This window comes from Vanessa cardui, chromosome 2 (assembly GCF_905220365.1).
Source record: "Vanessa cardui chromosome 2, ilVanCard2.1, whole genome shotgun sequence".
Lineage (NCBI taxonomy): Eukaryota > Metazoa > Arthropoda > Insecta > Lepidoptera > Nymphalidae > Vanessa > Vanessa cardui.
This window is the reverse complement of record NC_061124.1, coordinates 853,019-879,289: the sequence shown is the minus strand read 5'-3', so window position 1 is coordinate 879,289 and position 26,271 is coordinate 853,019. Positions and strand designations below refer to the sequence as shown.

The 26,271-nt window shown below is 34.0% G+C and overlaps 1 protein-coding gene across 1 annotated transcript; it reads left to right on the top strand.

Annotated features, from left to right (window-relative positions):
* The first annotated feature begins 786 nt into the window (after positions 1–786).
* LOC124539243 lies at positions 787–5,495 on the top strand. The gene is made up of 6 exons (XM_047116552.1): positions 787–1,183; positions 2,880–3,034; positions 3,647–3,737; positions 4,204–4,350; positions 5,053–5,172; positions 5,265–5,495. Exons 1-6 carry the CDS (start codon positions 1,121–1,123, stop codon positions 5,493–5,495), a joined length of 807 nt encoding a protein of 268 aa, XP_046972508.1. The 5' UTR covers positions 787–1,120.
* The last annotated feature ends 20,776 nt before the right edge of the window (positions 5,496–26,271 follow it).

Below are 26,271 nucleotides of genomic sequence, written 5' to 3'. Positions count from 1 at the left end.
AACCTTATTTGGTATTAGTGATGAATGATGATGTCTCTGTGTCGTGTCTCTATGAACAACGCACAGTGGTAGAATATGTCCAGGAGTAAGGATTTACGAGCTATCAGCACACCACTGTTGTACTGCCGCAGTATCTTACTTTTCTTTATTTTTTTTTTTTGCAAAGATTCCATTTTTTTTTTCATTCATGCTTTTCTGATCTAAGGACTAATTGAATGAAAGGATACAATACACATTAATCGTGATTCTCGAATAAACTTAGTTTAAATTATGATAGCAAACATTATTAAATTAAATCAAAATTATAGATAATTTTAGCTTTTATGTACTTATTTAAAATTTACTATAATAATTAATATTTACTTAAATACAAAATTATTAATTAAAAACTCCTTCTCAAAAACCTGAAACCTCTTTGCAATAAATAAAATGCAGAAATCCGTACGGTCTTTGTAACGGAAATATAAACAGTTACATCAAAAACATAACAGCAAGGCAACGTTACAAAATGGAAACATAAAAACAATTTCATTTTATTGCTCGCCGCGTAAACCTGAAATATCATTTTACGCCGCTTTAATATCGTACTTGTGCTCAACCGTGGTTTTACTTCAATAAAAAAAAAAAACGTTTTATATTTAGAACGGTTGTCGTTCGACTATAAATATTTAATGCTAAAATTATTAAAAAAAAAACTGTCTAGTTAGTTTTAATATCAATAAAATATAACAATATCAACAGACAAAAAATACAGGATTTTCAATTTTAATTATGGTTATTTAATATTAATTTAAAATTAAAAATGAACGTAATATTTTTATACATTATAAATTTATAACGAAGATAAATTGACAAACTTAACTTCATGAACACAAACAAACCAGCCTCCGGTTTCTTCCGCCGTGTATTCGTAGTTCAACGCCTGGCCAACAGTTTAAAAAACTTTCGAGAGAGACGTCACAGTTAAAATACATTTTTAAAATATTCCTGGCTCCATTTGCGGGGAAGAATTCCCTGGACGGAATTTTAAATCGGCCATATTCGTTAAAAATTCACTGTGAGACTCGATATGCTAGTGGAAATGAAATGATATAGCTGTTAACATACAACGCGTTCGAAAATGTCACTGAAGGCCGCCATTTTGTTTGTCATTTTTAATTTAATTCCCGCCAATTCTTCAGAGGTAATTTGTGAATGTTTTTTCATATATCTTTAAATACCTATTTGAAATAATAATGTCTTGAGTGTCTTGAAAGATCTTGTAAAAGTACAAACTCACTTTTCTATACTTTAATTCTTGAGATAGTACGTATTTATGTATATAATTTCATTTTACATTATTTCAATGTAAGTGTTTTGTAATTAACAAGTATTTTAAAATAGCAGTTTTATAAAATTTCGAAGCAAACGAATATATAAAAATTCACAGTACGTACCGACTAAGTGCCAGTACTTTGCCAAATGCTGGCATGGATATTATTCGTAAATACGTGACCACTTACTGTGAAATAGATAAGCTTCTTTGGTGTCATGCTTAGACCGCCTCTTTTATATATTTGGGGTTCGATTCCAGTTAACCTAACTGATGTTGACCAACGTATTTATATTATATATTATTACTGAACTGTTTAAATTGGTAGATTGACAACAAACTTTTCTATGCCAATCAATTTGTAAGATTTATACAGTAACTAGTTTTAGTTCATATTTGTACATGTTTAAGCATTTAATGTTATTAAATCTTATGTTAATAAAAATTTACTTATGTTTGTAAAGTAAATTATTATTAGTATATATTTATAAACAACACTCACAAGTTGCAACATGTAATCTAAATACAAATCGGTAGTTGATTTTATGCTCATTTAGTATTATGAAATTTCTTCTCGAAGGTCCATGTGAGAATCTACTTGAAAAAAGAATACTTTGACCATATAATCATATCTTTTTAATAGAAAACAAAACTCGAACTCTTTGAACATTATACAGCTCAATAAGAAGCCCTTCACAGCACACAAACAATGATTTTAACACGTAACATCCGTTTGACGTATCGATTTACGGTTTCTCGCGAACGTAGCCCCAAGTGGCCCGTCAGCCTCTCACCCCCAGACCGCTCCATTCCCATTGACACTTCGAGACCTGCCTATTGACATCACCATACCAATCGTTATTCATACGATGTCTCTTTCTCCGGTTTATTTATTTTATTTTTACTAACACTAAAATCACACGTTACTAGACTGTTTAAAAATTCAGTGAACCCTGAAATTAAAAAAAAAAATTTCCTCTGTAAATTTTTTAAAGTTCTTTAAGATAAGCGTTCTATGTATACCTTTACCGTGCGATGACAGAATTAGTAAATTAGTAATAAAAATTAATTATATTTCGTTAAGTTTAAATATTTATATATTTTAGTAGTCTAGGTATTAACAATTGTCTTTGGGCGGTTGTGACCATAAACTAATCAATTTCCTGTCTAAAATTCTATTTCAAATAAAAAAAAACGTAGTAAACATTTTTCTGTTGCTTATTTAATGAAATTCTCGTTTTTTATGGTATAGGTTCTCAGTTTATCCTTTACACCGGAAAACCACATTACTACTAAGTATTAGTGTGTGTCAATAGAATATTTAATATTAAAATTTACATATTTAATGAGTGGGTTGTCCTTACCAAGACGGGCTTGCACAGAGCCCCTCCAAATGAATTCTTTTCTTAATTAAAATACGTCTATAATCGAAATGTAGTAGTTGTTTAGTGGTAAGAATAACATATCAGATATCTTCCAATTTTGTTAACTAAAAAATGATCCGTTACAATAAAATAAAGTTTATAAAAGGATATTATTAAATAATTAATATACTCATGTTATGTAGAATTTATTCCAAGAGAATCGTCGTTTAGCTAAATCAATCGTAGAAGCATTACAAGATACTAATTTCGACGAGGAACTGCTCTTCGATCTAAAGAAGGAGAACCAGGTTTATCTCAACCGCACAATGTCGCTGATCATTAAATATATTGTGAAACGGTAAGATTAATAACGTATAGAATTTATATTAACAAAAGAAAAGTTTACTAATAAATGTCCCATCCTTTGGTAAGGTAATCTCCGTTCCGATATATAAACTCTTTACGAAACAGGGCTATTTCAAGACCGTAATTGCTTGCTGACAGGCTTATGGGACAGCTGATAACAAGCATTTACTACAGCCCATTAACATAAGCATTTTGGGAACTAAGATGTCCTGTCGCTGAATCCTAGCTCATACTGTAAGCCAGGACCGTACAATACTAGATAAATGACCAATTCCCTAATAAGGAGGAAATATATTCTTCTAAATGTATAATAGCATTCAATTTTATTATAGTTTTACTAAAGGCAAACCGTATATTAGAAGTAGAAAATTCTTATACTTTAAGCAAGATCCATTATCATTTCTTATCTCATTGATAGAACAAATAGAATATAATAGAGTAGATTAACAAATTGCGATGAAAATATTAAATTCCAACTCTGAAAGCGTAATTAACAATCTTCCATATAACTTTATTTACTTAATTAGAATCACTTACAAACTTCCAGAGAATTCTTTAGACGGTATTATTCTGCATAATAATGATATCGCGTTATCGTTTGCAGGGAAGTTGATAATTACCGCTCGAGGCGAACCGACGCCATCAGCCGGCGCGTCTACTCCGCCCTCATCATGAAACTCATTGACATCGCTAAGGTCAGCCATTGTTTTGACTGCTGAACTCTAATTACGTACACTTTACGTTTTTATATCCGTTTCAACACATTCATCATCGTTGATAATAACAGCGTATCTCGTCACAATGCGTGTTGGCACAATTAAATTCGAACTTACAAAATTGACATGACATATTCATTCGTAAAGTTTTCGAAAATACCCTATATGAAGGATAGTTACTTACATTATGTTTTGATTTAGGAAATTTGTTTCTGACTTTGTCTGCAGCCATTGTTTGAGTTTTACTCAAAGAGAGATAATATTACACAAGTGTGTACGAAAAAACAATACTCTTATTTTTATAGCACGATAAGAAGCCCATAAGATTATTCATGCACATTAACAGCCAATATATGTCCCTTCATACGTCTGCTTGTGAGAATTTATAGAATAAGCCAAAAGATTCTTCATCAAAATCATAAGTAGCCCTACTTAATGACTTCAGGACCTGCCCCGCAACAACAGTGCAATGACTCGAATAGACACGGCACACCGTTACTACATGTCCGTCGAGAGCAAGGACATGCACGACCAGATGGCTGACATGCAGGTTTTCCACGCGTGTGCACGTCTGTATGATGTTATGTTGACCGTAAGATCTCAATACTTCTCGGATAGTACCTACCTAACACGTACCTAAATTTCACACAGCACAGACAGTGGAGCTAATTATTAAAATTTGTGGTTCGTCATTTGTTTTTGCAATCATGTGTTTACTACCAATGGGACGCAATACAAGATAATAGAAAAGAAATCAGACGCAGAACTTTATCTCCTTTCTGAGGCTTGCATTGGAATTTATTTACGTTAGATGCTAATGAAAGTTGCAGTTATGAGTCAAATATGAATAGCAAAATATGACATGCCATCAGTTGAACATTTCTTTTCTACCTTTGATAAAAATATAGCCACGCAATCAAGGTCAATGGTCGGCGACCTGTACTCAAACCAAGTACAGTCCCATGTTTGACATCACGTCTCTTGAACGAACGATACTTTATCGGCGAATTTATTATATTCGCTGACTCAATTGGGTCAAAATCTTCATATGCATTTTAAATTCTATTAAACTAGTATCGGCTGCAAATTATGCGAAATTTGTTCATATACGGTTCGAAAATAAATAGAATTTTTTATAGTTATTGGCCGTATAATAATTATTGTCGTATGATTTTAAAATTTAAATTTTATGTGATCTATTAATAAATGCAATACCTCAAAATCTTTATCAAATAAAATTATTTTTTATTTGATAAAGTCATAACAAAACTTTTTGTTAAATTAAATATTTCAGACGCCAAGGATAATAGCTGAGTTGGGTAGCGTTGATGACTTGACGCCCAAAATCCTGATCAAGAAACTCAAAAACTTGGAAATAAAGCCGGTGCACCTTGGAGTCGCTTTACTCATTCAAGTAATTAAATTTTAGTGTAAAATAATTTATTAAAACAATATTAACTCATGTTTCATTCGATTGATTAATAAGACCTAAAAATTCAATTGCAGTATCATCTTCGAAACACAATAAACTTTGCGATTCGAGTTAAATGCTTGGACGTCCTGGCCACAAAGCCCCAGAAGGTGGGCCCTCAAGTTATCGACATGCTGAAGGCATTAGCATCGAGACTGTTACCGGTCGCTGAACTATTGGACGTGCATTTGGCTCATTCAAGTCCTGCGTTTAAGGATACCTGTCCTTCGACTTGGCTTGGAATCGTTAATAATAAACAACCTTGATTGATTTGTCTTTCACTGAACCTGATCTGTATCACTATTCTGTAAGAATTCACTCATTTTTTAAATTATTGTGATACGATGTTTTGATGTGTGTATCCCTTAAATACATACCTAGTAGTCAAACTCACTCGTGAAATTCTACGAACCGTTTTCATACGTTATTTTGATATCGTACATCACATTTTGACGTTGCGAGTTCATGTTCTTCGATGAGTTTTCGATTCGAGTTATGTTCTTACATAAGAGGTCTATTTATTTTTGTCTACTATTTAACTTTTTTTCTAAAGCTTAAGCCGATGTCATTCTTTACTTGATTTAACCTCATCATAATTATCATTACTTGTGATTGTGATAGGAGTGGCCCCCAACGCGAAGCTTTTTTTTAAAATATTAATACATACTTACGAGTATACATATGGGTACTTTAGGATTAATTTTCTTTTATTATTTATTACTTTTTAAAGGAAGCGTATGTTTTTAGTGTCGGGGGTTTTTTAAATTTGTAATTTAATTTTTATATAAAAATTGTTCATCAACGGAAGTGGAGCAGTCTTATGGAAGCCTTCGAATTCTTTCTCGCAACAGGAAAAGTCCCATGTATAGACATAAACCATTAATTGCTGTTTATAAATAATAAAAATATTATAGGAGTACGCAATTTCAAAAACTTCAGCTTAACTTTGCCCTATTTCTCCATTAACATAATATGCCTCGTATACACATAACAATGAGAATATTACAGAATATAATTCGGAATAAGCATTTAAAATTAGAATACACATGAGGCTCAGTTTAAATAATCCTTGTTTTCATTGCGAAATTACATATTTAATAATCCCGAAAATACACACAATGTCGCCGCATTAAGTATTTCGAAAGCAGCACTCGATGATATATTGCAATAAAAGCTGAGGTACATGTAAAATGCAAATTCGATAACCCCATGTTTGGCTTGCGCCCAGACCGGCTCTTCAGAAACTCGAAAGAGCCTTTGAGGTTCACTTTGTACGTTAGTTCAGCAATTACCAAGTATTGACCTGTCAGCTGCGGTTCGGATAAGTTTATTTAAGCCGATTTAGAAAATCTACCATTTGATTCCATTCTTTATTTTTTTATTTTTTTTAAACGCACAGATCTTAAACTACACAGCCAACTTTCACAAATGTATGTATAATACTTATGGTGAATATTAAAACAATGTCGATCTAAATATTACGTCCATTCCGTCCATGAAAAAGCTCGTACAACAACAATAACAACAACAGCCTGTAAATTCCCAATGCTGGGCTAAAGGCCTCCTCTCTCTTTGAGGAGAAGGTTTGGAACATATTCCACCACGCTGTTCCAATGCGGGTTGGTGGAATACACATGTGGCATAATTTCTATGAAATTTGTCACATGCAGGTTTCCTCACGATGTTTTTCTTCACCGCTGAGCACGAGATGAATCCAATCCAATCCATCAGCCCATTTCCGTCCACTGCTGGACATAGGCCTCTCCAATTGCACGCCACTGAGATCGTTCTTGGGCTACTCACATCCAGCTCCTGCCAGCCGTCTTGCGTAAATCGTCACACCACCGTGCCCGAGGACGTCCTACACTACGTTTGCCGAGACGCGGTCTCCACTCTAGAACACGTTTTCCCCAACGGTTATCGGTTCTGCGGCAAATATGGCCAGCCCACTGCCACTTCAGCTTACTAATCCGGTGGGCTATGTCGATGACTTTGGTTCTCTGGCGGATCGCCTCATTTCTGATGCGATCCCGCAGAGAAACGCCGAGCATAGCCCTTTCCATAGCACGCTGAGTGACTTTAAACTGGTGGACCAGCCTTGCCGTGAGTGTCCACGTTTCGGCTCCGTATGTCATGACGGGTAGGACGCACTGGTTGAAGACTTTCGTCTTAAGGCACTGTGGGATCGACGATGTAAAGATTCGACGTAATTTTCCAAACGCTGCCCAACCTAGCTGAATTCTTCTATTCACCTCGTCCTCAAGGTTGTTTCTACCAAATCGCAGAGTCTGCCCAAGGTAGACATATTTTTGAACAACTTCGAGGACGGTACCGTGTATCGCAATCGGTTCCGGTAGAACATGTTCATTGAACATGACCTTGGTTTTATCCAAGTTCATCCGTAGGCCGATACGCATAGAAGAATCAGCCAGATCGTTCAGCATTTGTTGTAGGTCCTGCAGCGTTTCTGCTACGATGACGAAATCGTTCGCGAATCTCAAGTGAGAGATGTATTCGCCATTGATGTTGATGCCACGTCCTTTCCAGTTCAGCGTCTTGAACATATCCTCCATTGCATTAGTAAACAATTTGGGGGAAATAACGTCCCCTTGTCTCACTCCTCGATGCAATGGTATGGGATTTGTTTGCTGATTCTATACTCGGACGGACATGGTGGCGGCTTCGTAGAGACATCTCATCACTTGGATATATCGCCAATCAACTTGGCAACGCTGCAGGGACTCCAGAACAGCCCAGATTTCAACCGAGTCAAAGGCCTTCTCATAGTCCACGAATGCAAGACACAGGGGCCGATTATACTCTTGGGACTTCTGTATAATCTGCCGCACTGTGTGGATGTGGTCTATGGTGGCGTATCCGGCCCGAAACCCGGCCTGTTCTGGGGGTTGGAATTCGTCAAATCTTCGCGCAAGACGGTTCGTGATCACTCTTGAAAACAGCTTATAGACGTGACTCAGTAGGGATATGGGACGATAGTTCTTCAGCAGGGTTTTGTCTCCCATTTTGAAGAACAGGACGACCACACTCCTACTCCACGCCTCCGGAGTTCTCCCTTCGAAGAGGACAGAGTTAAAAAGCTTTTGGAGTTCCTTGAGTACCGGATTACCTCCTGCTTTTAATAACTCTATAGTAATACCGTCCTCTCCAGGGGCTTTTCCATTTTTAAGCTGTCTAAGAGCAATCTCGATTTCGCCAACACTGACTTCAGGCAGGCCTTCTGAGAAATGGCGTGTTAATGTAGCTCTAGAATCCTCATTTTCGGGATCAGGTCGAGGTGCATGCGATGCGTATAATTGGCCGTAGAAGTCCTCTACTTCCGAAAGAACTGCCGTCTTGAAAGAAACGACTTCTCCACTTGATGTGGTCAACTTCGTCAGGTGGCTCCTTCCAAGAGATTGTACGAACACCTTAGACCCCCGATTCTGCTCGATTGCTCTTTCAATCGTAAGAGTATTGGAGCACCGGAGGTCGTATCGTACGCGCTTGCTGATCTCTCGGTTTAGTTGCCGCTTCTCTGACGAAGTGACAGGTGGGTTTTCACGTCGTTTCTTCATTAGCCCTAAGGTCTCTTCTGAAAGTTTGGACTTCCTGCCCTTACGCTGCATGCCACAAAATCTTATACCTTCTTCCCTGAGAATTCGAACTACATTTTCTAGGGTCTGGTTTACGTCTGTTGTAGTTTTTACGGCAGCGAATCGGTTCTCCAGGTTTGACTGGAACGTTTCAGATCCCGCAATGGGTTGGAGCAGCTTTGGTCGGAGCGTGGACTTCATCAGACGGACGCGCTCGGCCCTAAAATCGATATTCAGAGAGCCTCGGACAAGTCGGTGATCACTACCGGTATTGAACCTGTTGATCACAAAGACGTCTCTGAATATGTGCCTCTTGTCTGTCATGATGAAGTCTATCTCATTTTCGGTCATAGTGTCGGGGCTTTGCCACGTCCACTTCCTTTGGGGCTGTTTCTTGAAGAAGGAGTTCATCAAGAAGAGCCCCTCCCGTTCGAGGAAGTTGACAAGCATTTGCCCCCTATGATTCCTACTTCCAAATCCATGGGGTCCTACTACCGATTCGCTGCAATTCTGTACTCCCACTTTAGCGTTAAAGTCCCCCATGACAACGTTGTAGTGGGTTTTCGTGGTGAAGTGGAGGGCCCTCGATATATCATCGAACAATTCTTCCACTTCATCGTCCGAGTGTGTCGAGGTCGGTGCGTACGCTTGCACTACCTTGAGGCTGTACCTCTCGGTGAGCTTTATTACGAGGTACGCAACCCTGTTCGACACACTGGAGATTTCCACAACGTTGTCAGCTAGGGACTTATTTACCAGAAACCCAACGCCACCTTGGGATTGTTGGTCTCCCTCTCGGAAGTACATTGATTGGAAGATGAATTATAAAGACAAATTAAGCACATGAAACTTCGGTGCTTGCCTGGATTTGACGCGTCCTAACCACTTCCTTTCTCATATATATTTTTATTGCATTTTTTTTATTTCCTTTTGATATAATATAAATATAAATATTATTTAATAAATATGTTGGAATATTGGTATAGTTTGTTTTATTTTCTGGTCTTAGATAGTTTGAGAAAAAAAACGCAATATTACGAAATAAATTATTATAGGAACGTTATATGATAATAACCTTCATATAGACATTCAGAAGTTAATGTAATAGTTTGATGCCATTTGCTTATTTATATGACACTCAAAAACTATAACAATATATTTCACCACGAGCGTACACGCATAAGTTTTTATTAGACCGACCAGATTTATAGGTAATAAACTACAAATTGCTATACGCTTGAATTTTACATTTATTAGGCCACGCAACGAGCGAGTCATATCCATTATAGCATTATATTATTTACAGTCTAAATTACTGCTCTATTGGACCAACAACCATTGAGCAGTATCGTGAAAAAGCATTAAAATTGCTCAAAATTTATATTAGTAGACATTTTTTTGAATTTAGAATAAGGTGAATGAGTAGTGCAACACTACAAAACATACCATACCTTCTTATTAAATATAATAAATACAATATTTTGTTACCGTACAGTAATTCACTATCATCATCTTAGTAACAAAAAGGTATTTTATAAAAACAATATGACCGAATATTGAAGTAAAGGACATTATGTACCGATAGAATCAATCATCTAACATGATCAACGGGCTAGGAATCAAGAATAAGGCAAAGTATTCAAATTAACCTAAACGTAACTTCTAATATTATAATAATGTGAAGCTCCATATACACGAAAGTGTTCCTCACGCAGTTGTGGCAATCACTAGACACACTAACACCTGTGTCTACTACACGGAAGATGTCGACGATGCTATCGGCAGATTCATCGGCCGAGCAGCGGGAGCTTCAGAAAGGACCATCCTAGAGCACAGCCTCACATAAACGCGACATCAGAGTCGCCGAGGCTGTACTCTCTCAGATCAAGCGCGGACCCGATGGATTGTAGTAATAATAATAACGCATATACTACTAAATATTTTATTAAATCATATAGATTATGTATATATTATATTTTTAAAAAAAGCCAGTGTGGGCCACGTCTCCCAAGAAGACGACAAGAATGAAATCCAGCGAAGATCTGCTGATGTTTAGTAAAAATATATAATATAAAACGCCAAAATGTTTCATGTAAAATTTATAAAAATGCACGGGCATCTGCGAGCCTGTGGATGTTGTAAACTAAGTAAAAAATAAATGAAAAAGTGTATTATAATTTAATAATACGTTTTCGTTGCTTTAGTGGCCCCATTCCGAGTACAATTACATTCGGAGCGCGCGCGCAATACGTTCTGTATGATTTATTACGAATCTTATGTCTAGGTTATTTTTATAAAAAATATTATTTGTTGCCCTATAAAATATATAAAAAAAAACTTTAGTGATTTTATAAATGAGCTTGTTTTGTTATTTAATCTAATATGTTTTCATAGTTTAAATAATATGATACTGGATTATAACTATGGTTGTTATGTATATCATTTTGATTTTCACGACTCTGAATTGCTTTGAATCTGAACTATTATTATAAAGGGATTAAATTTGTTTGTATGTAACGGAAAACCTCCGGTACTAAAAATCCGATTCATTTTTTTTTTTCACTGATAGAAAGCTATATTATTGCGGAGCGAGCGAGTATAAATTACATTTATATTATTTTGTTTATTAATAATAATACTACATCCGTGCGAAGTCGGATAAGTAATGTATATTTTAAATGAGTCTCAATGACATACATTCGTACCAAACGAGTTAAGTCTGTCTTTTATATTTTAATAAGATTCAGAAGAGAGGATATACTGTCGATGCTAGTGCTATATGCAAACACGTGGGTAACTACCGCAGATTTTCTACCGCGAAACAACAATACTTATTATATTATACTACTAATATGACAGGCACAACATCTTAGCTCCCAAGGTTGGAGGCGTATTGCCTACGCAAATAAATTAGTATTTCTTACAGCGCCTGTTTGCTCGATACTGTAAAAACAAGCGAAATCAAATCTTAACTTTTGGGTTATTGCTTTTACCTTTGAAAAGTTTTACACTTATTTGGGAGACAAAGAAATTTTACCATTGTCTTGACGGCGGAAAATGCAAGTATTTAAGAAAAATGCATTTTTTGTGTTCCTTTCTTTCGTTCCGGGTGATGTCAGTATTAGAGCTGTCTGTATAAACAATGTCATAAGGCAAACAAAATTAGGTCTTACAAAATGACTTTTGTAATTTATTGTCAATGCTTTTGAGTCTTTAATAATGTTCAGTATAGACTTTTTTCTTTGACATACTTTACTTGTTTTTCTGGAAGCTCGAATATTATTATAGTTATTAAATACGGGATATTTACCATGTTTTTTTGTTTTTATTCAGTTTAGCTCGATATTTCGACATTATCTACGAATGTTTTGGTGTCGAATATGTTAGTACAATAATAAAATCCTATTCCATCGTTACGTACCTATCAGTTAGGACAGTTCTAGTGAGCAGGACGACTTTTTTCAGTGCCATCGATTTTTCCACGGAGCTCATTTAGTCGCGGTTCATTGGCTGGAACACTTGACACTTTGCTAAACATTTTCGTCGAATAACCTCATTTAGGCTTCACATACATTGAAGACAAAATACTTCTATGCCACTAATGATGTCTTTTGAAACATAATTGATATATTTATTTCTATTTACAAACGTGACGTTAAAAATAAGTTACTAAAAAAATTCATTAGATCGTCGAAAAGCTAGCAAAATTTTCTATTAATTTTTTATTTGATTAATCTGACTAAGAAAGACTATCAACGTTCAAACGTTTTATAACTACGGGTAACTGCAGTTTATATTCAGTAATTAACAATTAATTATGTCATTATTTTCACTTTTCATTAACGCATTTTTGTCCAGTAAATTAAATATTATATTAAAGAACTGTACTTATATTATAAAAAAAACAATACAATTATATGTTAAAATTATGTTATTATGAAACATAATAAATTTCAAAAATTTAAGATTTGTAAGTTACGTGAATCCCAGAATGAAATCCCAGGTTCATTCCTAACTTTAAAATTGTTTTTATTTTGTATTTTACGCTTAATTAGTGTTGTATAATGTGTATGCCGATATGAACGTCAGTACAAGGTTCTACTTGTTAATTCCAACATGTTCACACCTCGCACAGTTCATTAAAAAGATAGGCCTTTTCAAAATGGAGACGCGTCAATGTGTTCTCACCATTCCGCTATTCATTGCACTATAATGTACGTTATCTAATGTTGAATAAATATGTTGACCCTGACCGTAGAATTCGCACTAAAATAAACGACGCCGTATAAAAAAGGTAAATCGTCGATTATTCAGCGGATCTAAAAGTCGATGGTGTACTTTAAGACCAGATCAAGGGTCTGTATGATGAAGGTACTGGTCATAAAGTCAGGGTTCGCTTCCAATCGATCTCCATTTAACATAGGTCTGTATTCAATCTCCGGTTTAACATCTTTACAGCAAGGTCATGTTTCCTAATAAATTATGATACATATAGCATATCACGCGTATACATAAGTATTTGAATAGTCATTCCTAGTCTTTTACAGTGACAAAGTTTCTTAATCATTTCGTCTCAGCATGAAACAAGTGAAACTAAAATGTTATACAACTTTGTCGAAATTAACTTAATTAACATTTAGAACTAAATGAAAATGTCAAGGAAATTCAATAATATACATAGCAGTTAAACAACTCAACCTAAGCAGTAAAGAAATAAATTTTATGTTGCTGTCATGGACTAGAAACTAATTGGTACTAATATTAAACGCGTGTCTTATCTACATGACGAAAAATGTAATCATACATAATTTTTGATCATAGACCTTTAAAAATAGAATTAAAAAAACTATAAATAGTTCGGACTCCAAGGCGGTTACATTTAAATGGTTTACTTCAGCACAAGTATTAAAGCGATTTCCGTCTATTCATTGCAGGTCTGCCGTAACCAAAGGAACTCGACTCGTAAATCAGTCCAATGTCACGATCGATTATATTACTAGTATCTAGGCTAAACTAGTTTACAGCCGAGAAGCCAACAATGCTACAAAATCGTTAGTATGACGGACGCTTACAAAACTATTTCGTAGTATTTGAATACAAGTTATTTTGTGGAACTACCTTTACTTGCCTATATTTTTTTCCAGAAAAATCATCGAACAAAACTAACTATATAGTTTTCCAGTTCAATGCCAAACGATATTAAACTCAAACTCGAATTATTTTATCCAATATGGAAGCATTTCCCTTACTTATTGATAGCTAAACTCTACCACCGATACGGAAACGGAAACACCCCGACCTGAGAAGAACCGGCGAAAGAAACTCAGCGGATCTTTTTTTGTCAAATTTATTACAATACATACATTGAACATGATGAAAATAGGCAGAATCGTTTCATTCCCAATCAATCTTAACTCATTTTGAAGCTCATTACTTTTATATCTCAGTAAGCGCCAAAATTGCCAAAAGCCAATTGTGACCATTTAAAAGGACACCCATTCGCCGGTCTTTCTATTTATTTAAAAAAGAAATAAATTTAACCACTGATATATTACCTACCTAGAGATGCACACATACAAGATTAAATATCGCACATTCATTGTCTGTGTAGAGTTTAAACCAACTCAAGCTTGACGTAAATATTAAACTTGTTAAGTATATCGACGCGCCCGGATTTGAATGCCAATCCATTTACGTATTGACCCGTACCTAATCCCGCGACGTGTACGTACGACTATCGAATATGACGTGGTAAACAATATAATTTGTATTCATTTATTTTAAAACAATACAATAATCTTCAAGGGGAATATTGACACATTGTTTATAGATTAGTTAGGAAGGACAAGTTTTAGATTCTTCTGTACCTGTGATAACGTGTGAGCAAAAAATAATGATGATCAAAATCAAAATCAAAATAAACTTTATTCAAGTGGGTTTTTACAAGCACTTCTGAATCGTCAATTAACAATTAATTGAAGCTGCCCCCGGTTCGAAAAGTAAATTCTACGGAGAAGAACCGGCATGAAAGTCAGTAGTTACTCTTTTTCAACATTTAAAAAATACAAAGTCATGTTAGCTAATACAATTATTTAAATTAATAAATGATCGATTGTGTAATCAAGTTCAAAGCGTAACAAAAAAACAAACTCACTTCGAATTTGTAATTTTAGGATTATATATAATATTATTGCTTTTCTAACTTGAAACATGTCGATGTATTTATATTTCAATGTAACAATATGTATATATCTAATAAAATTCATCCGGTGTTATTACGTTATTCTTGTAAACATAATATATTATCTGGATGTCACAAGTTCAACTTTCCCAAATGAAATGAACCAAACAATTGTGACTTGTGTGATTGTAAACTAATAAAAATAATTTTAGTGAAAGTTAGTATTTAGATAATCTTTTATTTTTACCGTGAAAAATAAACACACAAGTATTTGGGTAAGTTAAATTTAAAACAACTACAGCAATTAGATAGCATAGTGATAGAAATTGGTCTTTCGAGCCGGATTTGTTTTATATGTTAAGATTTAGTGAAATTTACAATTGTAAAAACTTAATAAATATACAAAAATAAAATGTGAAAACACTAAAAAAATATCAATCAATCAATCTTTAAAACAAATAACAATATAAACACACTCATAAATTAATATTAATTTGTAATTATTAAATTTAATTTATCATATGAATATAAATTTGTCAGAAAAACTGTTTATACTATTTACACAATGATACTATTGTACAGTGATCACTGCTTTTAGCCTAAAGACACTCGATCCCCACGTACATCACAATATCTACATAAATACCCTTAAATGTATAGCGCTTGAATGTTTGTGGAAAAATCAAGCAAGGTTAACTTCTTATTGAAAAGGATTTGCAATGTCCGCTCCCTGTAAATCTTCCACCCCAACAAAGCTCAACACAGACCAATAACCCCCTTTATTACTCGACACGCCGTTCCCTAGCGTTAAGGGCATATATTAATTCCCCAATGCATTTATGTAAGCCCCGAAGTGCGTGAGCGGCGATTTTTCCCAATAAATAAGATCCGAAGATTTATACCGCTGAGTCCGACGGATCGAACGATAACACGGTCCAAATAAATTCTCTACGTCATTGTTAGCGAGCAGTAAGCCTTGTTGATTTATTTACTTTTTGAAATAATACGTTTATTTGAAACTAATAGATTCGGTACAATAATGATCATTGCTTGTCACAGTCGGGATTAGGGTTGTCAAAAGTTACTTTAGCCATCAAATATTGTATATTATTGGAGCTTATTCCAGCAAGCTACTTATATGCAGGCTGCATTCGGGAAGCCTACGACGACAATGTGAATAAAATAATTCTTATAAAACCAGTAGGGTTATTTGAAAATTATCGATTGCATTTTATATCTTCTACGTACAAGACAATCTTTATTTTTAGATAGGTCTTTATTAATAGCTTATTTTCAGTAATTTTAATATTTTACACAACGTCATCTCCATTGTTTCTATCTAGAATATTACCATTTTATCTTATCTCAAAAAATTAAGCAGTCCTTCTAGAACTTTTTAAAATATCTCCTCTGGATACACAGAAAATCTATTTACTTTTAAATCAAAAAAAGAAACTTCAAAATTCAACCTTTCCAAGCAATTAAAAAATATCTTATTATAGATAACTAAACTCTAAACATTGTCTATTTTTTATTTTCCACCTGGAGCAATGAGAGGCGAACGTACTAAGGATCTCGTTAAAGACATTAAAAAGAAATTAATACAACATTAATGCGAAGGATTTTGTAACAAATAAGGCTAACAAGATTAATATTCCTTACTAACGTTCTTTATTTAAATATAACACATTATCTTGAGCCAGGTGTTAAGCAAAGCATACATTTGTATTCGTTTAAAAATACGCGACTTTGTTGGACGTGTAGACAAATTGGGTTTTAATTCTTAAACTTTTCTTAAACGAAAATAACGTTTGAGAAAACGTAGCATTAAATAAATGATTTTTAGTAAAAAAGCCAGCTATTTTAGTTTTGGTTACATTAAAATATACAAGGAATCATATATTTTTTTCATAGACCTCCTGACGGAATCTCGTCATCATTACCAACACACATTGGCCCCACCAATCTTGGAAGATAAGACGTTATGTCCCTTGTGTCTGTAGTTACACTGACTCACTCACCTTTTAAACCGGAACACAAAGATAACTCGTTGATTATGGCCTAGACTTTGCTATAATGAGACGCCCCAGTATATAATAATTCGAAGTTCTGTTAGGATTTTTCTAGGGTCAGAGGAAAAGGAACAATACAAGGCGTGCACCCGAGCATTTGAGCTTTAGACGGGGCTGAGTCTACGCTTCGCTTTACATCTCATCGTAAGGAAATCTGCACATAGGATGAAATTCTACCATGTATGTAACTACTAAACTATGGAACGGTATATTGGAATAAGCTTCAATCTTTCTCCTTAAGACTAGAAGACTTTACCTTCAACATTTAGACCAAAAGAGTAGACGTTTATAAACATCGTCAAAATTACTCAACTATTGTGAGCTGTCTCTGGTGTCGAGGGAGTGCTTTGTAGAGCTTAGTAGTTTAGTTAATAGAGCTTGAAATAAATTCTGATATACATTTACAAGCGTCACATTCAACAGAACAGCATCACATTTATCTGTCGAGTTGTTCGGTCCGCACAATGCCACCTCACAATGTAGTGTTCAGTTTGGTCAACCGCTCTTTGTGATTGCACACAATATACGATGTAGTTTTATATAAACCTGTATTTTTAATCAATGGCAAAAGAAGATTCTGTTTTTTAAATTATTGTATTCTATATTTCAGTTCTTGAACAACTATATTTGTTATACGCTTCTGATTTGTCGCAACTTCACGCCATATTAATATAAATATTTTCGATATTCGTTATAATCATCGTACTGAAACTATGTATTATCTGTTGCGAACAAAATCCAAAGCGCCTCTTTTTGTATATACATATATATTTATAACTTTCAAATATTAATAAAATATGTATTTTAACATACTAATAATAACTCCTCGATTCTCTATAAAATATCATATGGATATGACAGTAGCCACAGATTATAAATATAAACACAAAGTACAAAAAAACGTAACAACTTTATTATTTTACGGTGCACGAATTTTTCAACGCGTTCTCAGATTTGTGTGTGTATCTCAAAAAATAAAAAATCTTAATCGACAAATAAACATATATATGTACTAGAAAAGTTATCTTTTACATATTAATACGCTTTTTGTCGGTTTTCGCTTTCTTACATTATATATATATATATAATATAATGTATATATATTTGTTTTTAAAGTATCAAACTAGTATATATTTAATGTATGTTAAATATCTAATTGTAAATTATGAAATGGTTATATGGTATTTCTAGATATTGTAATTCAGACGATAATGGCAATAATTAAAGAGTATTCAGTTACTAATGTATAAGATTTGTGTCGGCCATATTGTGTTAATTTTGCCGCGCTACCGGATTGTCAGTTTGACGTATTGGGTGCGTTCTGAAATAAGGAAATATTAATGTACCGTATAATTTATCACTGCCACTTAAAGGAGAATTCTAAAAGTAAAATGTCCGTTTGTCTATTAAGTCATACATCATACACTAATAAGAGAAATATATTATTTATGAGAAGTATGCATTTGTTATGATTGCGGGTTAAAACCCAGGCAAGCACCACCGATTATTCATGAGCTTAATTTGTGTATATTATTAATCGTGCTTGGCGATGAGGGAAAACATCGTGAGGAAACCTGCATGTGACAAATTTTATAGAAATTCTGCCACATTTTTATTCCACCAACCCACATTGGAATAGCATGGTGGAATAAGTACCATTGTACCAAGCAGTGGGAAATTTACAGACTATTGTTGCATGCATTTGTTATATTTAATAAAGAAAATTAAATTGCTTTGAAGTTCCAAAAAAACTTGAAACATTTATCCATTTTAATTGAAATCTCTCGATTCGTTGAGACAAAGTTTATTCCTTATCATAAAAGTATACGAGACTATAAATGTGATATTTAATTACGATTTCGCTTCATATAAGCCGAGATGATCTCAATCTGGACGCTCGAACAACTTTAGCGGTTAATTTAAGTATTTTGAAATGACTTTTGTAAATTGCATCATAACGTACAGATGACGAATAATTCTATGTAATGAATACGGAAACCTGGTCTTTGCTTTTAGAACCGCCTGTATAAGTATGATAAAACAAACGGAGTAGTTTTATTGACAATATATGCTAATAACATAAACAATATATAAACTTCTGTATTGCGCCATGATATGGTAATGTCTGTAATACACTGAAGTTTGAACTTTTCTTTTTTTTTATGGTATAGGTTGGCGGACGAGCATATGGACCACCTTATGGTAAGTGGTCACCATCACCCATAGACAATGACGCTGTAAGAAATATTAACTATTCTTTACACGTCAATGTGCCACCAACTTTGGAAACTATGACGTTATGTCCCTTATGCCTGCAGTTACACTGGCTCACTCACCCTTGAAACCGGAACACAACAATACTGAGTACTGTTATTTGGTGACTGATAATAACTGGTGAGTGGGCCTACCCAGAACCTACCCAGACGGGCATGCACAAAGCCCTAGCACCAGTAAAAAATATCCGTCTGTAAATGCCCCACTGCTGTTCTAAGGTGTTATGGCATTTGATGAGATAGTTTGATAGTTATTCAAACATTGTGCAAGCCTATTACTGACAATATAGCTTTTTCACATAAAAATATTTTTTTGAAATAAAAAAAATATTATGGTAATATTAATACAATTCTCATTACAACCATAAATAATACGAAACGATTACTTTATAAGTGATTTTAAAAAATCATCAATATCAAAATGGTATTGAATGCCTCAAGACTACCTTACCTTAGCTTATTTATTTATCTAAATAGAGTTACGAACTGCAAAAGAATTAAAAGAAACTTTAATATCATGGTTCCGTTCAAACAGCTATGCCGGACACTCACCAAACTATACTCAACTTCGACTGTCTGGACATATAAATAATCATATATTTCTATGTGTAACATCAGTGATCACTATCCGATTTATCTAATTTATCTGCCCCAGCGTTCAATATTCAGTGTCCAAATTTAAGTTCGAAATTCAAATAGATATTTTTTTTTTATATTCATAGATTTTGTAAGATAAGAGCTTGTCATTCAAAAAGTTCTTAATTTACAAATAATTATTGAGATATAGTAAATTAAATGTAATCAAAGTAAGTCATGAGGTAGAGCCGTGTCGTCACATAATTAGATGTTAGGTTCACGCCCGTGCATGTCTTAGCTTAAAGAAACTTAGAAGATAATTTATTTAGGAGTTTTAATGTTTTATAAACTATGTTAATACTACGATATACAGAGTGGGCTTTAAATTTTATGAAATAAATAAGTTTACTAGAGGTTGACTTTCATCGGCTATTATGCAAACTGCAAGAATTATTGTGTTCCGGTTTTAAGGTTGAGTAAGCCAGTGTAACAGGTACAAGGGATATACTATCTTAGCTTCAGAACTTGATGGCAAGATTACATAGTCTACTTTATATGCCTAACACCTAACCACCGACCCAAAAAACGAGAGCGAAACCGAAAGCGGCAACTAGTATTCTCAATTAAAAGTTCTATAAATATTGTCAGCCTTACTGGCTTTCATTACATTATGAATGTGTTATAATGTTATGTTCTTTTAAGTCTTGTTTAAAATGAAACTAGTGATTGTATCTACTTTCCTGCTTTTTGAGCTCTAATTTGATAATCTTTTCAATTTTCATAACGATTTAATACTCAATTTTGATAGGAATAGGTATTCAAATATATTTGTGACATTCAACTTTCGAGATGGCCCAGTGGTTAGAACGCGTTCATCTTAACCGATGGTTGCAGGTTCAAACCCAGACAAGCACCGCTGATTAATGTGCTTAATTTGTCTTTATAATTCATCTCGTGCTCAGCGGTGAAGGAAAACATCGTGAGGAAACCTGCATATGACAAATTTCATAGAAATTCTGCCACATGTGTATTCCACCAACCCGCATTGGAACAGCGTGGTGGAATATGTTCCAAACCTTCTCCTCAAAGGGAGGGGAGGCCTTTAGCCCAGCAGTAGGAATTTACAATTATTAAACAGGCTATTGTTGAGCTGTTGAGATTCAACTTTCATAAACAAGCTAGTTGTAACTCATATCTAGGTGCACCGCTCGTAAAGCCTGTTCAACCACTGAAACTACTCGAATACTAGAGCGCCAAATACTCACTAGTACCCTATGAGTAGCAATTTGCAGGGTATTGAAACTTTAGGTCCGCGATCATCACATATTAAGAAAGTCATAAAAGTCCTCTCCCCACACTTCTGGCGACCCAAAAGTCGACCCTTACCTAGCTTAAAGACTAAGACTTGCAATTCAGTAAGATATTACTGCCAGCGTCCTAGGTTCCATGCCACTGGACATTTTTTGTACGGCGTGTCTTTATAATAATTTAGACATCATATATACATATATTTATACTACTATTTAATTTAGTTTTCTATTATTTAAATCCTCAAGATAAATTATTAACTACAGATAAAAATGTAACCAAAAGATTTTTTTTAATATGATTGTCAAATATTTAACAACCAAGTTCCTTATCATCTCGAGAATACGTTTGGTTATTAACGAAAAACATAATAAATGTTACGTACATTTCTGATTATTTACAAAACCACGTAAATAAACATAATCACCGGATCATAAATCACGTAAAACGTAACGCGCTTGTTAAATATGGCTTACGATAATAATGGGCTATTATTTTAAACACTTGTATTTTTCAACTTCATCCTTAATCAGAGGGAAAGAGATGGGAGATCTCGAAGGAGAGGCTAACCTTATTTTATAAAACATTAGCCCGTCTCAGCTTTGCATGAATTGAATTAAGGTCCGCATAAAACGTTTATCTAATAAAACATATGAAACGATTGGTTGGTGCAGCGGAAAAGCTTTTAGTCCCCATTCCAATCGAAAAGTTGTACTCTTAAAGTGTTAAACTTTTTGACCTCAAGCTAGACTATATATGTAGATGACTAATTAAAATACGTGAATCTCACACGAAGAACTCAAGTTCAAATCTGGACTAAATCTGAGTGTATCGAATGAAACTCTGGTGCCACACACTCACGTACAAAGCATCGACCAAAGCATATTGTAGAAGCGTGGTGGGTTAAGCTAAAAACCTTTATCTCAAAATATATAACGCTTTAACAGCAATGGAATACTTATAGACATTGTATGATTACATCTCTTATTTTTTCAGAAGTTTTTAACTGATGACTTGCCCAGAACAGAATCTACCGCGTGCTTTATGTTTATGTAATAAATTTATGATAGAATAGTGTGTGTACGTCAAAAATTTAATAAATAATAAGTATTAATATAAAACATCAACAACAACATCCTGTAAATTTCCCACTCTGGGCTAAGGCCTCCTCTCCCTGTGAAGAGAAGGATTGGAAAATATTCCACCACGCTGTTCCTACGAGTTATCGAGTTAGAATCATTTCAGTACGTTTTAGTATATTTTAGTACATAAGCACGCGAGAAATCGAGAGATTAATCTTTACTGTTCGTCCGCACATTCCCTGAAGCAAATGTGTGGATATGAAAGTCTGAAACGCCAATTCCTTATCTACACGACCCTGCTTTACTGCGTTATGATGATAATGGCCACATAAAGGGCGACTTGATGAAGACGCTAATTAGATATTAGGAGCAACCTAAAGTCGCATCGATGAACAATTTTTCTTTGGTAATATTTTTATCTTTCAACAAAATGTCAATACCAGTTCACTGAATTTCCGTTCAGTGATATTTTTCTGTTCGTTTGCGATATATATGCTATGCATAAGTAGTATTATATACTGACTATAATTATTTGTCCTATTTCACTTGTTGGCAGGGTTTTGTCCAAGCTTGTCACATATTCTTTGGCCAAACAGCAATGTTGAGTATTGTTGTGTTAAGCTTTGAATGAGCAGTGACTAAAGGCTTAAGTGTAATGTTGTTTCCCAATATTGCTGGCCACTATACCGTCAGGTAACACATTTGTCGGTCTGCTTTTTTATGAGAAAAAAACGGTTTGAAGGAAAAGTGAACTATGAGCCAAAGTCTTATCACAGGAAAATAACATTTTAGTTCCCCAGACTAGCGGTGTATTGATGAAGGAATTAATTAATCAGGACAATGATTGTGAACACTCGCCCGCCCCATTCGCTCAGCTCTCATTTATAACAAAAAACACTAAAGCATTCGCATGTGTTGCATTACTAAGATTAGAAATTTAATGAATTACATATTTATATGTTTTCGTAAAACCTATAATTATCTGTTAGAGCTGAGCCAATATATTGTCTATTGGTTAGAACACGTGGGTTAATAAACGAAGGGTTCAAGGCCGGGCAAGAAACACTGAATTTTCATGTTTCACAATTAAGCAATTGTTTTCATAATACGTTCGAGCAAAGAAAAATATCAATGGATTAATGAATTGGAAATGCCAAACGAATATCCACTCATTCATGCTGAAGAAGCGTGGTGAACTATGCTCTGAAACCTTATCATAAACCAGGTCTTAAGCCAGCTCTGGAACAGGCTTTACTAATCACCTGTTACATAGGTCATGAGTGAATTAAAACAAAATAGTAAAGACATAACGAACTGAAACCCGACTGATAGGGCTAACAAACCCCTGAACGACACACGAGGGAGTCGCGCCGTTAATCCTGGGCGGCATAACGTTATAAAAACCACGATACCTCCAGGTACATAATAGCCTATGCACGAAATTACCGTTGAAATATCAACTCTATTTCAATCGAATAAGATGTAGATGAGAATGTCATACGTGTTTTAACATAGAACTTTTAAAGTTTAAAGTAATTTAATTAATTTTTCGCCATTCTAGACACTATTCAAAAGAAACAAAAACGATACACGATATTTATACAGCGCGTTGTTAAAAGTAATACTTGGCTAAGTTTTATTATTATTTCTGAAACAATTTAAGAATTTTGAACGAACGACTTCGTGCCCAAGATACGATAACGACTTAATGCATACTAATATTATACATGGGAAAATAATTCTGTCTGATCTTTCATAGCCGAACCTTAATAAAATTAGATGATATTTGCTATAAAGTAAACTTGAACTCCAAGGAAGGATTTACTTATTTTACCTAAAATATTATAACCAGCCTCCAAAACTCGAACGCAGCCGAGGGCTACAACTAGTTTAGTATATAGAGTTTAAATATACAATTTATTTGTAATGTATAATATAATAGCTAGGTAGTTTAGTTTTATTAAATTACAACAACGCTTTTAGATATTGTCAAGGTTGGTTTAGAAGACAAGGCTAGAACAGATTAGTTGGAAAATTCTTAGCCAATAAATCGATAAAGATTTAACGGCCCGATGCCTATATTATATACCTAGCTCATGTATCCTATGATTACAAAAATATTTAAATATACGAAGTATTTTCTATGTAATAAAACTATATCGCATTGTTAATGAAAAATATTGAGTTATGAGTTTTAGTTAGGTAATGTAATATATTAAGAAACTTACATATGTAATAATGTGTTAAATAATTTAATAACTAATGACTTTGTTGAAAATGACTTTGTTTATTTGTATTTTATTATTTAATAGTTGACTATATGGAATTAAAATTACTATGCAGTGAATTGTTGAACTTTTAGTTAAATGCTTAGCTCATTTTATGTGTATAAATATATCACTATAATAGACACTTGAAAACAAATCCCTATTCCGCCGACTAAATATTCCGATACGAAAAAATATACACAATAATTACAGATTTCTACATTATTCTTTATTTAAATTATATATATTTATATATATAATAGTCTAAACACTCCACAACATAAAACACAAATAATTGGAAACAACAATAAAATGACCTAAATTACATACATAAACCAATTAAACTATATGAGTTTTTCCAACCAACCATTTTCATTAGCGTACATTTTTTCCACGTTTAATGTAACATACTCACCAAATTTTCGGTCCTAAGAGTAACGCACTCATTCACTAGCCTTTGAGACATGTTTTTTTTAAATATCTCCTTCGCATTTTTCCATTTTCATAAAACGTATTCATCATCATAAATTCTCGAAACTCAAACATTAAATAAAAAAAACAATCCATCACGACCAAGGCCTCATTATAACAACTTTATATATTATAATCACAATCGTCTATTATAATAGACGCATTAAAAGTATATTAAAATCAGATGACATAGCGAATGCACAAACACTTATAAAATGCCAACGAAAATCACGTGTGTACACTGCACTTAACCAATCATAACTAACGCAAAAGTTCTACATTAAAAAAAAAGAAAATCCCTTTTCGCGCCAAAACCACGACTCCTGCATTCTGTTACGGATAATAAGGTGAACGAAGCCCGCGTTTTAATGCTTTGATCTTTTATGATAAACTCTTCAGTTTAAACTGGTAGACAAGAATCTGGGTCGGAGTTTATTTTGTAAAATGACACAATTTCTTTGCCACGACTATTAACGCACATTAGTTTATTGCATTTAAATTGTACAAAAATATATGTATTATCATTTTTATTACAATGACTATATTACACAGAGGCAGATACACAATCATTAATCACCCTTCGGTATCTATGTTACTTGAACGCACCTGAAGAGAAAGCGCGCGAAGCTCATCTGTCAAATTCGATGACACCCAACTTTGCCGCCAAAACGCTCCATTCAATAGAAACCATTCACACGATAGCATTGTTCTTAGCACAAATCACTAAAGTACGACCATAGAGCTAGGTTTTTTATAAGGTCGATTCGGTTATGTTTTTAATTGTTAAAAGGTTTTTAATCGTGTCACGTTCCGGCAGCGCGTAGTCGACTAGCGCGCGAAATGTTGTAGGGTGAACTGGGCGTTTGTCGCCGCGAATTCTTGTGTTCAGTTTTTCTTGAATCGAATCATATCAGTGGACAGTGGACAGTAGGTCGCGCTATTTATAACCAATCGTATCGGCTTTTTAATTTTCACGTTTTATTGTTTTTAGCGAGTTATTTTTAAGAGCACAATCTTTAATATAGTGGTAATAAAATCTCTAGATATAGGTTAGATATATATAACAGCGTCAGGAATATTTATAGAACTATTAAACTTTACAAAAAAAATCGACGACACTGCTGGAAAATTAAAAAGCGTTGTTTTACATAAACACTCATATATGTACTTACACTAGAAATATTAAAAGAGAAAAAAAACTGATTACTCTTAATAACAT